Below are 15,391 nucleotides of genomic sequence, written 5' to 3'. Positions count from 1 at the left end.
TGTCTTATCTAATTATTCTCGCTATGCAGGTATCTCTGCAATGAAACGAACTCTTAACTTACCTGATCTTTCGTCACGCCGCAAATCTTCCCGTCTCTCCCTTTTTCATGAAGTTTTTCACTTGAACTCCCTTTTAAAAGAAACCCTTCTTGCCCCTCCGTTTTATATTTCGGCCCGCACTGGACCAAAGCCTTAAAATCGGGGTGCCATTGTGCCGTACAAACCGGTACAGTGACTCATTCATCCCCAGGACAAGCACGGACTGGAATGGCCTTCCCGCATCAATCGCACTCATCACCGACCCTACTAACTTCAAGACCGCCGTTCAGAATGCCTTTTGTTAATATTTTTTGTTAATACTTTTTGTTCGTATTTTTACTGCATTACTTCTTATTTTGACTCCACTCCTTTCTGTAACGACTTCGGGCCTTGAAAGTACGTGAAATAAATAAATAAATAAATAAACCCTTCACCACATCCGAAATCCGGAGGATGTTAAGTGAACTAAATCGGAAGTGTTACTTCTAACGGAGTAACAAACAAATCGTTTAGCAATCTCGATGAGCCGTCAATTGAATCGCTGAGAGACTTCTAAATGAAGCATGGATTTCAGGCGAACTCCCAGAAGAATGGAAAACTTCAGAAGTTATACTAATACCGAAACCGGGTAAACCTCCAAGCTTGGACAAATTAAGGCTTACATCATGCGTGGGGAAGGTCGCTAAACACGCAATCCTTAATAGGCTAAAAGACCACTTAGAGGACAATGATATATACACTCACAACATGCTGGGTTTTAGGTCCGCACTTTCCACGCAGGATGCCATGAAGCAAATTAAACACCACATACTCGACGGATATTCTAGAAATACTAAGGCCATACTCGAATTAGACTTGGAAAAAGCGTTCGACAGCATCAAGCATGAGTGCATCTTCAAAACGATAGAAGACATTGGACTCGGGTTGTGGATGTTTAAATACATCAAATCCTTTCTCGAAGCACGCACTGCAAAGATAAAGGTCGGCGACAGAAACTCGGAAGTGGTTCAGCTCGGAGGTCAAGGAACCCCCAAGGATCGGTGATCTCTCCCGTCCTTTTCAACATGTCCATGATTGGTTTGTCCAGAAAGCTGGGCAACATTAAGGGCATTGACCATACCATGTATGCTGATGATCTCACTGCATGGTGTGCTGGTGGCACTGAAGGGCAGATACAGGACGCACTGACTGAAGCGATCAGGACGGTGGAGGAATACCTGAGACCCACTGGACTCAGGTGCTCCCCACATAAATCAGAGTTGCTACTTTATAGACGTGAAAGAGGGGCAGGCCTAAGGGCTCGAAACCTCTATCGGAAAGCAATATACACCTACATACAGAAAATGGTGTCAATATACGAGATCAGGGTACTGGCCTTTTTCATTGATGCAAACGGTGTAAACCATACGGAAGTCAAGAAAATCACCCTTAAAACGGATAACGCGTGCAGGATGATCAGACGCCAGGCAGGAAAACATAAGGGCGTGAAAGAAGGAAGATAACCTCATCAGGTTAATCAACTCTTTCGTGCTCTGTCATATTTCATACACTGCTGCCATGTACAACTGGACGCAGATTCAACTCAAGAAGCTTGACGTAGTGATCAAGAAGGTCGTTAAAAGCATATTGGGGCTCCCAATTCGAACCAGCTCTGAAAAATTGCTAAAGTTAGGAATACACAACACGACCATGGAAATCGCGGAAGCTCAAGAAACATCACAAATAGCAAGACTGTCTACAAACAGCACGGGAAGATCAATCCTGGGCAAGATCATGATCAACCTCATTACGGATGCAGCAAAGTACACTAAAGTTCATAAAGGATTCGCAGACAACATAATTGTCGCATGGCTACCCAGGAATATGCACCCAAAACATAACATCAACAGGAGAGTTGCACGAGCCAGGGCGTTAATCAAGAAAATGGATAAAAGGGGCAGAGGAGCCTGCTTTGTTGATTCGGCTGCCTACAAGGATCGAACTAAGTACAGGACTAGAATAAAGTATTTTCCTCCTCATCCTCCCTCCGCATGCGCGTCGAACTTTGTCTTCGGAGTCATCGGTGCGTGGCACTAGGCAGACATACTATCTAGTTACTGTCTTGAGCTTCCTGGAATAGTCACGAAATAGTAGCGCCCTGTCTTTTTTTTATTATTATTACAACCGCAGACGCCCATGAGCTGTAGAAAGCATTCATAATGCCGTCATCGAGAATCGCTTGCACTTATGTACAATTCAGTTCGCGTTCTTTTCTCATCACGAGGTAGCGTTGTCAGTGTAATAGTAATTCGTCATTGTACAGTACGATTCTGTGCCTTGGGTTAAAAGTGTGGTACACCTTGATTAAACTTGCCAAACACTCATTTATTTCTACACGCAACTCACGAATAGCACCCGTGGCCTCTGCTGTGTGTAGTGGTTTATCAAAGCGCTGTGTATACCTTTCGGTATAGTTGGAAACTTGAGAAGGGCTATGAATTCGGCCTTGTCGCTACGGCATACTGAAAGCGAAACGCTGTAAAAATAGAAAGCCAGATGGAGGTTTAGCGCATGTGTTGTACCCTTCGCCTGTCCCTATCCTTTGCGCTTCACTTGGTGTAAACGTCGTCCCTTCCGGAGGCCGTCCCCGAATACTACGGCTGGCCAGGTGGACGAGAGTTAACGCGGATATAGCTGGTGTTTCTGCTGCTTGGCAGGGTTTGCTGCAGGGGTGAAAGATGCTCGGCACTTCGGTAACCTTTATCACCTGGTTCTAATGAAACCTATAGGATTTATGTAAGCATCTGTCTCGCCGCGTCTAAAAGTAAGTTGTGCAGATCCCACGCACGGTGGGAATCGACGTTATGCAAACTATTTTGCAGTCAGCTGGCTATGCAGCATTGTTTGCGGTTCCGCAGTGAGCCGGGTTTACCAATGTGCTTGTGTAAATTCATTATTTGTGTGTGTGACGCGAGTAAGCGTACTAGAATAGGCGCTATAGTGCGTTTGTGTGACGACAGCAGCAAAATGACGACGACGGTAACGTTGGTTGCATGATTTCTACGAACGGACGAAATGATGTGGAGGAACGTAGTGGAGGTGTGAGATGGGTAAGAAACGGAGAAAAAACTAATTGCGCACTGATGGCAGCGCGTGCTATCCTGTAGGGGGCACAACCGGGTGATGTGACGGCGATACTGTAGCACAACCTGCAGCACGTGTTCTTCTATAGCCATTCGAACGAGTGGCAGTGGTATAGATGTTCGCCTGGGCCGAGCCGTGATGACGCTGCCATATTGGAATTCGATGCAGCGTCGTCGTATTCGGACACTATGTGCATTAAGTTAGAGAACATCTCGATCTTTAATTAACCGGTGTGGTAATAACAAGAAGGGCTGTGAAACACGCGCAGGGCACCCAGAGTGCTAGATGCACGGACCCCTAAAGCGGCACTTTTTCCTCTTTGCATTTAATCTGGATCGTAGAGCCTATCACTTGACGCCCGTTTGGTATGAGAGATATAGGAATATGTCCGCATAAAATTATATACAGAGCCACCACTCTACGTAAAGGCATTTCGTTCATATAAACAAACGCCAGCCAGTGCGATTGGCAGCCTTCTATCGAGAACGCTGACGTACCAATGTTGGCTTCGCATCATGTCGCCGCTTCCAGGGTTCTTCTGCGCACACCATGGGCACTGAAAAGTGTTTCATTTCAGACACCTATGGCAAGAACTTAACTGTAAGAGTAGTTTTGTTCATAATTGTTTGTCGTTTAGTTCAATCCAGTGTTCTGGTTGTGGCCACACAGCATAAGAAATTGCATCATTCAAGACTCTATAGCATATCAAGTCCTACAAAAACTCTGCAGCAAAGTCAACTAAATAAATATTGGAAGAGCACCACCCAAAATCAGTAGTCTTCTACTTATCCTCTGGATAAAGGCCACGTTTCATAATGCAAGAAGAACTAGATACTTCGATAACTTACTGGGAGCCGACCAAGCGACAACTCTTTCAAAAATTGTTCTTCATTGTCATAACCTGGAATACTTGTTCAAAATGTAATAATCGAAAGCGGGCTTCCTATTTCAAGTTTCTGTAAAGTTCATTTGGCACTGACTAAGAGACAACGATTAAGAATTTTTTGCAGTTTATTGACTGAATACTTAATCTAAAACTTTCCTCCTGGCATATTTCTGTTTTTGAATGTTAGCTCTGCCTGCTGACGTTTACAGAAGAGGGCTGCCTGCCTACTGGATGCTCTTTTTGAAGTGGTTCTTTTTGAAGCAGCGGTTCATTTCGCTCACTTAGTGCGTAGCCTTCAACATGTTGCGACCATAGAAGTTAGCATTATTAGCCATCATGGTTTAACAGTAAGTGAATGTGAATGAGCACTCAGCTATTAAGAATGCCTATCCTTGATCACGTTAACATGTAAAGCGACAAACCTGCCGAGGAGCTTTCGATTGTGCGAACTCTACAAGCCAGCTTAACATCGTTTTCACAGAGTATGCTTCCTAACGAAGATGCCGTCATCTACGTTGACACAGACGTGGTATTTCTCCACCCGGTCGAAGACTTTTGGAGAAAGTTCTACGCCATGAACAAGTGGCAGATGGCCGGCATGGCACCGGAGACAGAGAACTTTACACAGAACTACTACTTGAAAAAAGCACTCCACCCTTTTGTGCAACCATTTGGTAAGAGCCGTAGTTATTCCACTTGTAAACTTCTACATACGCAGCACGTTCACCCAGACAGAGCTGTAGTTGCGTTTACTTTGTGGCCGTTGTGCCGAAATGCCATAGAGAGCATTGATAAAAGCGGACAGCGTAGTAGGTCAACGCCATAAAGTTATCGCTACCATCATGTGGGACGAAGAGCCCGTAGAATCGGCATCTTGCATGCACACTGATGCAACTTGCTAAGTAAAAAAATTTCTTGGTCTAATTGTCAAAGCCGATACAACTTTTAAACAGTATTCCTTTATAGGATGTCTAGTATAAGCAAGTATGTTTTTGCAGTGTCTAGAAGAGAATAAGTTTGCGAATATTTGCGTATCATACAATGTTCTAACGTTTTATTTATTTATTTATGTATTTATTTACTTATTTTCAATACTGCCAGTCCCATCAGGGACCATAGCAGGTGGGCATACAGAACAGAAATACATAGTAATAAAAGTGCACGTGCAAATTTCGCGTCAATAAGCCAAACAAGAAACGCAAAAGAACAAGGTAACCATGCATATGAAAAAAACAAATATATATATCACATGTGCAGGAGACATCCGCAGCAATACAGAAAATACATCATGAAAACACAGCAAACTGGAACCAAAATAACAGTAAACACCTTTAGATAATCAGCATCGCTCACAGGTGTTTCAAAGTACATTATGTGAACAAGACTGCGTTACTGATTGCTTGATAGGTATTCTAACCGTGATGTGAACTGAGATAATGAGTCTGCAGAAATAACTTAAGGATCGAGCCGATTCCATTCCTTTATCTCGAGGGAGAAATAAGAGTATATGAATGTTTCATTGTGGCATGAATATTTTGTTATAGCGTGTACATGTTTATGTCACGATGATCGTGACTGCGAGAAACATACGTATTTTGTTAGGTCTATCTTATTAGGTGTTACGTCTATCTTACTGCCTGCCACGTATGGAGGCGCCGCGTTCGTCAAGCCTGAACATGGCTTTTTGTTTGCATCCTCCACATTGTCCGTTTCATACTCACATAAAGGTTGATAGAAAGATTTAAGTTAGTGCAGCCATGCGCCGAGGTCAAACATGTGCATGCTGTATTCTATGCATCAAATGCTTATATCGCTCTGAAACGGCCCATAGTAAGCGACTGATGATGTGCAAAGGTAGTCGTTCGAAGTACGGACACAAACGACACAGATAGGACAACACGAACTGCAGGACAACACAACACGGCGGGTGTGTGTTGGCTTTCCGTAGCTCATGCGCCCGAATATCGTACGTCTGCCTCCTCACACAGTGAATCCCTGCGAAATTACCCAGGTTCCTGTTATAAGCGATTGGCACAGATTTGTCTTAAAGGATGTTTGTGGCTCTACGGCAACAATATTCGATTTCTAACCTTTCGTTTCAAACGTTTCGTCAACTACAGCAACTATTGGACTAACCTGAATAGAATTTGTGGGTTCAGCGTAGATTCCGTAATCATAGAGGATGCTAGAAAGCAATCTTTTTGTTGGATGGTGGTCATTTTATTTCCCTTAGAGCAATCGAACACTGCTCGACTCGGAGTACATCTCGTAAAGCCTGAGCCCACAGCCGCAGCAACCTGTTCCCACGTTTGTAATGAAACACAAGCAATCGTTGCCATTACAATGGCAGTGTAGAAAAAAAGACGTTTTTTCCCTATGACTCTTCTCTGCACCATCGGCTGCTAACTATTTCCCGTAAAATGTGCAGACCTTCGGGACTCCATCCTACAGCATTGCAATAACACGCCGTCGTAATTGCAGTAACTTCCCGTAAAAAAAAATAAGGACGTCTGTAGTTTGACTCCACGGCAATGCCAGAACAGACCATCATATTTATAGCAATTGCCCGTAAAAAATACTGGCTTCTGTAATTTCATTGTACGACACCACAATGACCTGCCATCATATTTAGAATTTTAAGAGTACTTTTCTAAATTCCGAAACTGTGCTATGCGATGAAAATGGACCAGCTACATTTGTTGTTCATCATTATTTGAGTATCCTGTTTACTTGAGATGTGTCTTGTATCAGACTTGCTCCAGAGTCTTGCTGCTTTACCAGGTATCACTTACTTTATGGTTTAGTAGTTACGCATTTCGTCGGAAGCAAGAAACATTGAAAATACGCTAACAATAAAACCAAAACAACAGCTAATGCCAACATGAAAATATATTAGCCCTTGTTTGAAGTCACTGTAACTACTGAAATAATAGATGAAGCAGTTAAAGAAATAAATGAGACAACTTCATAGAAAAGAATAACGAACGAGTGTAATTTTTTAGCGTTAGGCTACAGCGCACCAATATACGCCGATATCTCTGTCAAACTACGTTCTATTTTGCAAAACAATGCGTATTGTGCTTAGCGAAACACCACCGGAGCCACGCAGTACAATAATGCCTTAGTTTATCGCTTTTTCTTGGCAGTAATTTAATGACTCTACAGTATACACAAAAAAGGAAAATTTAGCAGCAAGCTTGGTGTGTACTCCCTACATACATACTGCAATGAAAGCATAAAGAAGCACCTTATTCCAGAGTACTAACGAGGGAAGTGTCATCGCCAGACATGCTATGGACAAACTACTATGTTAAATAAGTAAGAAGGTGGAAAGTAATTCATTTGTTGGTGCAAAGCAAGCAATGAAAGGAGCTGGTTGGGGCACTTTCATCATTGCGTTGCAATGAGTTCTACAACGGAAAAAATGCAAAAGAAGAAATTGCACTTCGCCCATCGCGCCTTTGTTCTCATCTTTCATGTATACTTACTAGTGGAAGACAATGCGCAGCACAATCATGAATGTATCAGATAGTATGCTGGCAGTGACGAAGAAAAAGGTGCATGAGGCTATGTAGTTACAATCTTGGTTAAGTCTATGCTTGAGAATTGCAGGATGCTTCAGCTTCGGGGCAAAAAATGAACGCACAGTATGAGTTACGCACCATGAAAGTTTTCGCGCAGTGACCCCCCACACCCGGATATAGTTACGCAACAACTCACTTTCATTTTGACACTCGAAGGAAGACGCTTGAAGTACTGGAACGATATCATTCCAATATGTCCCTGTCAGCTTCAATGATCAGATGCTCAAGGTTAAGCACCCTTTTCTGACCCGATGGTGTTGCCGTTCATATTGTGTCACGACCTGGTTTGATCCCCAGAAATTTCCTGTAAGGAGTTAATTATTTCTATCCCATCAGCAACAAATGTTGCCTTAATGTAATAGAATGCTGCGAAGTCTCAGCGTGTCGCTCAACTTTTACGTAGCACTCGCGCGTTTCGAGACACTTCGGTGTTTCAATATATACCTAATAGATGTCACTACCTCTGCTGACAGTAGCGCCACCAGAGAAAGAAAGATGTCGCCCTCTTCTAGGTACTCAACTTATTATCTACTCGAACCTTTTTCCAATTTCTAATGAAGTATACTAAATTTATTCCATTTTCATATTTGTTTAATGAAGGAGCAATCCACAACGATAATTGTTATGCAAAATTTCTGGGGAAGAGGCGACTAGAAGTGTTCTTTGTCCCTCCACGTTGTGTTACGCACAGATATGCTACCGTCAGGAAGGTGGGGTTCCCTACCTTCACGTGTAGCAGCGTGAGGCTGCCCTGTTGGTCGCACCCTATCACAAAATGCGGCGATATATATATATGTGTGTGTGTGTGTGTGTGTGTGTGTGTGTGTGTGTGTGTGTGTGTGTGTGTGTGTGTGTGTGTAAAATGTGCTTTAATTACCCTCGCTTCCCTTTCTTCTCGTTCATTACATAGCGAGAGTCCCGAATCCCGCAGGATTTATATCTTCAGGTAGCATCTGTGGGTTTATTGACCAGTGGGCTTGCCCCAACCGTTCACGCACTAGTGACGCCTGCGGCAGAAAGGACGTTTCACATCCCCCGCCAAAGGTTGGGTTTGGCGGTGCTGGCCAAAACTCGCAGGCTTAGTTCTAGTAGGAACACATAAATACCCCAGACAGTGGATGGGAAAATGGTGCCGCGGTAGCTCACGTGGTAAGAGCATCGCACACGTAACGCAAAGCCGTGGGTTCGTATCCCAGCTGCGGCCAGTTGTTTTTTCATGCACTTTCATTCTTCTTGTTTTATCATTTCCTTATTTCAAGTAATAGGTTGAAGTATTTCCCTTATGGGGGGGGGGGGGGGCGCTGTCCTCGGTGTCTGTTTGTGGGCTGTTCTTACAATATGACTTATAAAAATCGGACCCCTTCGGTTTCTTTTATTCTCGTTCATATATATATATATATATATATATATATATATATATATATATATATATATATATATATATATATATATATATATATAGTAGCGCGACTATCGCACCCAGAGCTGGTGAAGAAAAAGACGGCTCAGGTACTTGTAGCGCGAGAGCAGTGGCTACGGCGGCTAACTCTTCGTGCCCCCTCGCACAAATTGGTGATACCGTACGAGCGGACCCAGCCATGCCAGCGTCCATGCAGACACTCTACCAATGCGAGAGGGACGTGGCTTCACGCGGTCAAGCAAAGGTCCATCGGTTGTAGGCGTGGGTGCCCCAGAATTCTACGTAGGCATGCCGAACGAACAACTGGTTCATCCAGCTGAACAGCCACTTCCGTATCAAGAATGTTCCAGGCTCCGGCTGCATTTCAGGCTCCGGCTGCCACCCCACGGCCCCGACTTTCACAGGGACTTGCGTGCAGTCGCGCGAAGCTCACTACACCACCTCGAGCACTCAGGTACAATAGCTCTCGCCATTGGAACCATCGTGTCATTCCGCGTCCTGTCGTCCCACATCGCCTGCGTCCACCAGTGCCGATCGGCAGCACGCGCCGGCCCGAACATCAAACCTCTACTCTGTCCGTAAGTCTCATCTCCATCACAGAAGCAACTGCGCGGCGATTCTTTCCAAGGAAGCGACTGGACCAAATGCAAGCGCTTTCGGCTACACTACGGCCCGTTACTTTCCTTCCTTGGAAATTCGCTCAAGCTATCCGCTTTCAGTTCGGGGCACCTCACCGATTCAGAGGACCTCTCACCGGCTCCACCAGGCGCAAATTTCACTCTCGCAGGCACGGCGACGCCGCAAGCACAACCTTCGCGATGCCTTCAGCGAAAACCGCAACCCTGATGATATCTGAATTCGAGATTTCGCCGCAAGCAGCCGCAGGCGACAATGCCGATGGTCTCTGCTCGTGCCTTCCGCGGATGCATGGCAACGAAGTTCTGACATCCGGTTTCTACAGCTCTGGATTCACTTCGACGTCAACAATGTCAGTGACTAACACTTATGCTATCTCCACGCAAGTCGCGAGCTGCCAGATGGTTCCTTCCGGATCTCCGACTTCCACCATGCCCGGTCATCTACGAAAGCCTGCGCCAAGTCGTAATTTTGTACTACGGAATCACTGTGGCTCCGCTTCGCTCACAACCTAGGCTCCTGGTGCTGCCTGGTTCATCTCTCTCTGATTGCGAGAAGCCGACACTTACAACGACGACAGCATCTGTCCTCGTTGGTAGTGCCAAATGACACTGAGACGACAGCGCTCTAGTCGGTATCCCTCTCTTGGTCCTGTCGTACAGCGCTGTCTTCTGCTCGTAATACCGAGCCGACCAGGCTAAATGCGTACCTTTCGGCAGCATCTGATTCCCGTAGCTCCTCTGACGAAAGCCCTGCCAAATTAAGCTAAAAAACGAGCAGCCGGACGTACCATACCATGTCGAGACCAAGGTCTTGCTGGTCGTCCCAATACGCCGCCCTACAGAACCATACCTGCACCTGAAATGGTGACGCAGCATGAATTAGCAAGGGCAACAAGGCAAACTCGCGAGACTCGCAATTCTCCGCCACTGCCGCCATTGCACGCCGTCGTTCCCATTAACGGCCTGAACTTTCGACATGCGCCAAGAACCGGCGTGTACGCATCAACTCTGGTTGCCGATTTACACCGCACTGCGCGTGAAGACCACTCTTAACCACGATGACTAGAGAGCGATTTGAGCCCTTCGCCGCAACACGGACTTGGACTTCATAACGGACGCTACGAATTGCGGCCCATGTATATAGGCCTGTAGTCTCTATTGTTTCTACACGCGCGCTTTTTGCACATATTTCAATCGAGCTTCGCAATAGGAGGCAGGCCCTGTAGCGGCGTGACTCTCACCTCCAGAGCCAGTGAATAAGAAGCGGCTCACTTGAATGCAGCGCGAGGATAGGACACCCTAGTGCGCTCGACCTTAGCGGCCGCGGGGTTTGCTGTTACCGAGATCCCGCGGCACCATGGCTGGCCCGCCTAAATAAACTGTGGCTATGGCGGCTACCTCTTCGAGCCGCCTCCCACAATATATATGCACCAGTGGCGTAGCTAGGAATTTTGTTCATGGGGGCAGTTCAGGGGGAGGTCCCATAAGCAATCCCCCCTCCCGCATGAATACGCCCTTTATTTAACGTACTCTTGCGGTTTAATGCTATCACTTTGCAGGCGTACATTAGATAGATTATTGGTCAAGACGGGAAATTTCATATATGACTACATATATATATATATATATATATATATATATATATATATATATATATATATATATATATATATATATATATATATATATATATATATATATATATATGGACAAGTGCACTTGTTTATCAGGTGACCACGGCGCTCGACCCTTCCTTCCACCGAGAATGGTCGGCGTTGCGTTGTGCTCACGCGTCTTTCGACAGGCATTCAAGGCAAGGGCTCCTTTCCCAAGCTCATCACCCCTGAGGAAGCCAAGTGCCAGTCCGGAGGACGCTTGTTCCCATTGCGGCGAACCGGTGGGTTACCGCGGGCAGCGAGATTCAAACCCGCGACCTGCCGCTGTCCAGGCCGGAACTTTATCATTGGGCCACGACTGTGGTGTGGGTCGCAGTCACGAATGTCGCTGCCGCGACTTGGACTGCGCTGCCTTTCGGTAGAGCTTTAGTGTCAGCGAAATGGGTGAGGTAGTCCGTCGCCACGACGATCCACTTATTTCCAGATGCTGGTGTCGGAAACGGTCCCAACAAATGCATCCCGATCTTCTGAAATGGTCGGCAAGGAGGTTCGATCGGCTGTAGTAATCCTGCTGGCCTTGTCGGTGGTGTCTTGCGTCGCTGACAGTCTCGGCATGTCTTGACGTAACGGGCGACTTCGGCGGTTAGGCGCGGCCAGTAATACCTTTCCTGTATCCTCGAGAGCGTCCGTGAGAATCCGAGGTTCTCGGCTGTTGGATCGTCATTTAGGGCGTGCTGTACTTCTGGATGCAACGCTGATGGAACAACAAGAAGGTCGTTGGCGCGGACTGGTGAGAAGTTCTTATTCACAAGCTGGTTGTTTTGTAGTGTGAACGAAGACAATGCGGGCCCAAATGCCTAGGGACAACGTCGGTGTTCCCTTCTAAATACTCCACGAGGCCTTTTAGCTCCGGGTCCGCTTGTTGCTGTTTAGTGAAGTCTCCCGCTCTTATTATTCCAGGGAAGGCATCGTCGTCCTCGTCGTCTTGCGGCGGGGGATCGATGGGGGCGCGTGATAGGCCGTCGGTATCAGGGTGTTTTCGTCCGGACTTGTAGATTACCGTGACGTCATATTCTTGCAGTCTGAGGCTCCATCTTGCCAGCCGTCCTGAAGGGTCCTTTAAGTTAGCTAGCCAACACAACGCGGAATGTTCGCTGACGACTTTCAATGGCCTGCCATATAGGTATGGGTGGAATTTTGCTGTAGCCCAAGTGATGGCGAGGCATTCCTTTTCAGTGGTAGAATAATTGCATTCCGCTTTTGACAGCGACCGGCTAGCATATCACCCGTTCAAGTCCGTTTTTCCTCTGGACCAGGACGGCACCGAGACCTAGGCTACTGGCGTCAGTGTGGATTTCGGTATCGGCGTCCTCGTCGAAGTGTGCAAGTACGGGCGGCGGCTGCATGTGTCGTTTGAGTTCTTGAAATGCGTGGACCTGCGGCGTTTCCCACTTGACCATTTACACCTAACACACCTAACCATTTGGTTAGGTGTGTTAGTGGTTCCGCGATCCGTGAAAAGTCCTTGACGAAGCGCCTATAGTAGGCACACATGCCAAGGAATCTACAAACTGCATTCTTGTCGATGGGCTGCGGCAACTTTGCGATGGCAGCTGTCTTCTGCGGGTCGGGGCGAACTCCAGATTTTCTGACGACGTGGCCTAGTAACAGAAGCTCATCGTAAGCGAAGCGGCACTTTTCCTGCTTTAGAATGAGCCCTGATGTCTTGATGGCCTCTAATACTGTCGCAAGCCACCTAGCGTGATCGTTGAAATTTCCGGCGAAGACAACGACCTCATCCAAATAAGCAAGGCACGTCTGCCACTTCAATCCTGCGAACACCGTGTCCATGATGCGCTGAAACGCTGCAGGCGCCGAGCACAGTCGGAATGGCATGACCTTGAACTCGTAGAGTCCGTCTGGCGTGATGAAGGCAGTCTTTTCGCGATCTCTTTCGTCCACTTCTACTTGCTAGTAGCCAGACTTGAGGTCCATCGATGAGAAGTATTTAGCGTTGCAAAGCCGATCCAATGCGTCGTCTATCCGTGGAAGGGGCTATACGACCGTCTTCTTGATTTTGTTAAGTCGACGATAATCGACACAGAAACGTAGAGCTCCGTTCTTTTTCTTCACCAATACTACAGGAGATGTCCACGGGCTTTTCGACGGCTGGATGATGTCGCGCAGCATTTCGTCTACTTGTTGCCTAATAGCGTCGCGTTCTCGCGTCGAAACTCGGTAAGGGCTCTGGCAGAATGGTCGAGCGCACACTTCAATTATTATGCGATGCTTTGCGACTGGCGTTTGTCGAATCCTCGACGACGTCGAAAAACATTCTTTGTATCGTCGGAGAAGACTTCTGAGTTGTTGCTGCTTACTCATGGGGAGACTTGGATTTATGTCGAAGTCTGGTCCGGGAACTATGGTCGTCGGGGTAGATGCGGCAGAATCAGAGAGCACAGACGCATTGGTGGTTTCCAGAATTTCCTCGATGTATGCGATCATCGTGCCCTTTTTGATGTGCTTGAACTCCTGGCTGAAGTTTGTCAGGAAAACTTTCGTTTTTCCTTCGTGCAGTCGAGCGATGACTCTTGAGACACAAATTTGCGATGCTATTTCGGACCCTACAAGATCATCCGACTTGTTGGCGAACTGGACTTTAAGGTTGTGCCAGATGGCACTTCGCATTCACAGCGGCGCCGCGCACGATCTGAAGTGGTGGTCTTGGTGGTCTTGGTGGACGTGGTGCGTCTTAAGCCCTTTTACGGACGCTGACGAACTTCCTTAGTTTGTTGTTTCTTTGCTACGGGTGTTTTTGTTTATTACTTTCGTTTGTTTGCAGCATCGGGTCGGTGCTTTTTAAGGGGGATATTGACACGTGTACGTTTACTTGTTTATCTTTATCGGGTGACCACGTTTCACCGCCTAACAAATGTTATCGCACAGCGCAGGACGCGCCTGCATGTATAGGAAGCTTCTAGAATGTTATCGATGGTTCCATCCGCTGTCTGTCGGCGAACCTTGTGTATTCTAATTGCATGTATGCGCGACGCGAATGGTGTATAACATTGTGGAAAATACGCGGGTTGCAGCGATTACTCTGGAACATTCGACCACTGTTGTATAAAAGTCGATGTTCAGATCGACTTTTATAGAAAACCCGTTGATCAGACTTTCGACGATTGCCGAATGTGTTCGCCGTTTTCGTTGAGCATTGGGCGTAGCCTGTTTTTTTTCTGTGCACAGGTTCGCCCAATAAAGTTAGTTTTCCCATTCACAGTTTTGTTGCTGTGTTCTCAACCGTCACTCCACGTGACAATAAATATATATATATATATATATATATATATATATATGTGTGTGTGTGTGTGTGTGTGTGTGTGTGTGTGTGTGTGTGTGTGTGTGTGTGTTGTGTGTGTGTGTGTGTGTGTGTGTGTGTGTGTGTGTGTGTGTGTGTGTGTGTGTGTGTGTGTGTGTGTGTGTGTGTGTGTGTGTGTGTGTGTGTGTGTGTGTGTGTGTGTGTGTGTGTGTGTGTGTGTGTGTGTGCAAGGGGGCCCTGTTCTTCATTGTGCTGCGCTTTCTTGGATTCGCCGTAGTATCAACTTCTGTTCATGAACGTCTCGGCGAACATCCTTTCTGCGATGTGCGCATATGCACCATCGGCGGTGATATAGCGCCTCAAATCTCATCGTCATCTCCAGACGCAACCCTGCTCCTAGCGGCTGCTTCTCAGCGCAGCGCTGTTACGTCATCGATGGTCACCCGTATAAAAGAAGCGCCGCAGGAATTTTCCTTCTGTGGGCACGGTGGACTAGGAACTGCCATGACATTGACAGGAGCCTTGTTCTTCATTGTGCAGGTTGGTTCCGATACAAGCTCCTTGCGTAGCGATTATGGTCGTGTTATGTACCTGCCGGTGCCCACGGCGATACCGTGCTATGGCTTATGAATGTCTCGTTGTGTGTAAATTGCTACTTTGCGGTGATGTTGAAGTAAATCCCGGCCCTACACAGACCTAGATACTTAAACAGTTATTAGAGGGGCAGGATACTCTTCGTAACGTGAGCAGCTGGTTTTGGAACTTT

The 15,391-nt window shown here is 46.5% G+C and overlaps 1 protein-coding gene across 5 annotated transcripts in view; it reads left to right on the top strand.

Moving 5' to 3' along the window:
• The window catches only part of LOC142587550 (glucoside xylosyltransferase 2-like), a 98,377-nt gene that overhangs the window by 71,435 nt on the left and 11,551 nt on the right, over window positions 1-15,391 (top strand). For all 5 annotated transcript variants that reach the window (XM_075698636.1, XM_075698638.1, XM_075698640.1 and 2 more), the window contains one exon: window positions 4,530-4,722. In XM_075698636.1, the coding sequence (XP_075554751.1) occupies window positions 4,530-4,722 (193 nt within the window). The remainder of the gene's footprint in view (window positions 1-4,529; window positions 4,723-15,391) is intronic.

The sequence above is a fragment of the Dermacentor variabilis genome, chromosome 7, assembly GCF_050947875.1.
Source record: "Dermacentor variabilis isolate Ectoservices chromosome 7, ASM5094787v1, whole genome shotgun sequence".
NCBI lineage: Eukaryota > Metazoa > Arthropoda > Arachnida > Ixodida > Ixodidae > Dermacentor > Dermacentor variabilis.
The sequence above is the reverse complement of the archived record's forward strand: the minus strand, read 5'-3'. Positions and strand labels throughout refer to the sequence as shown.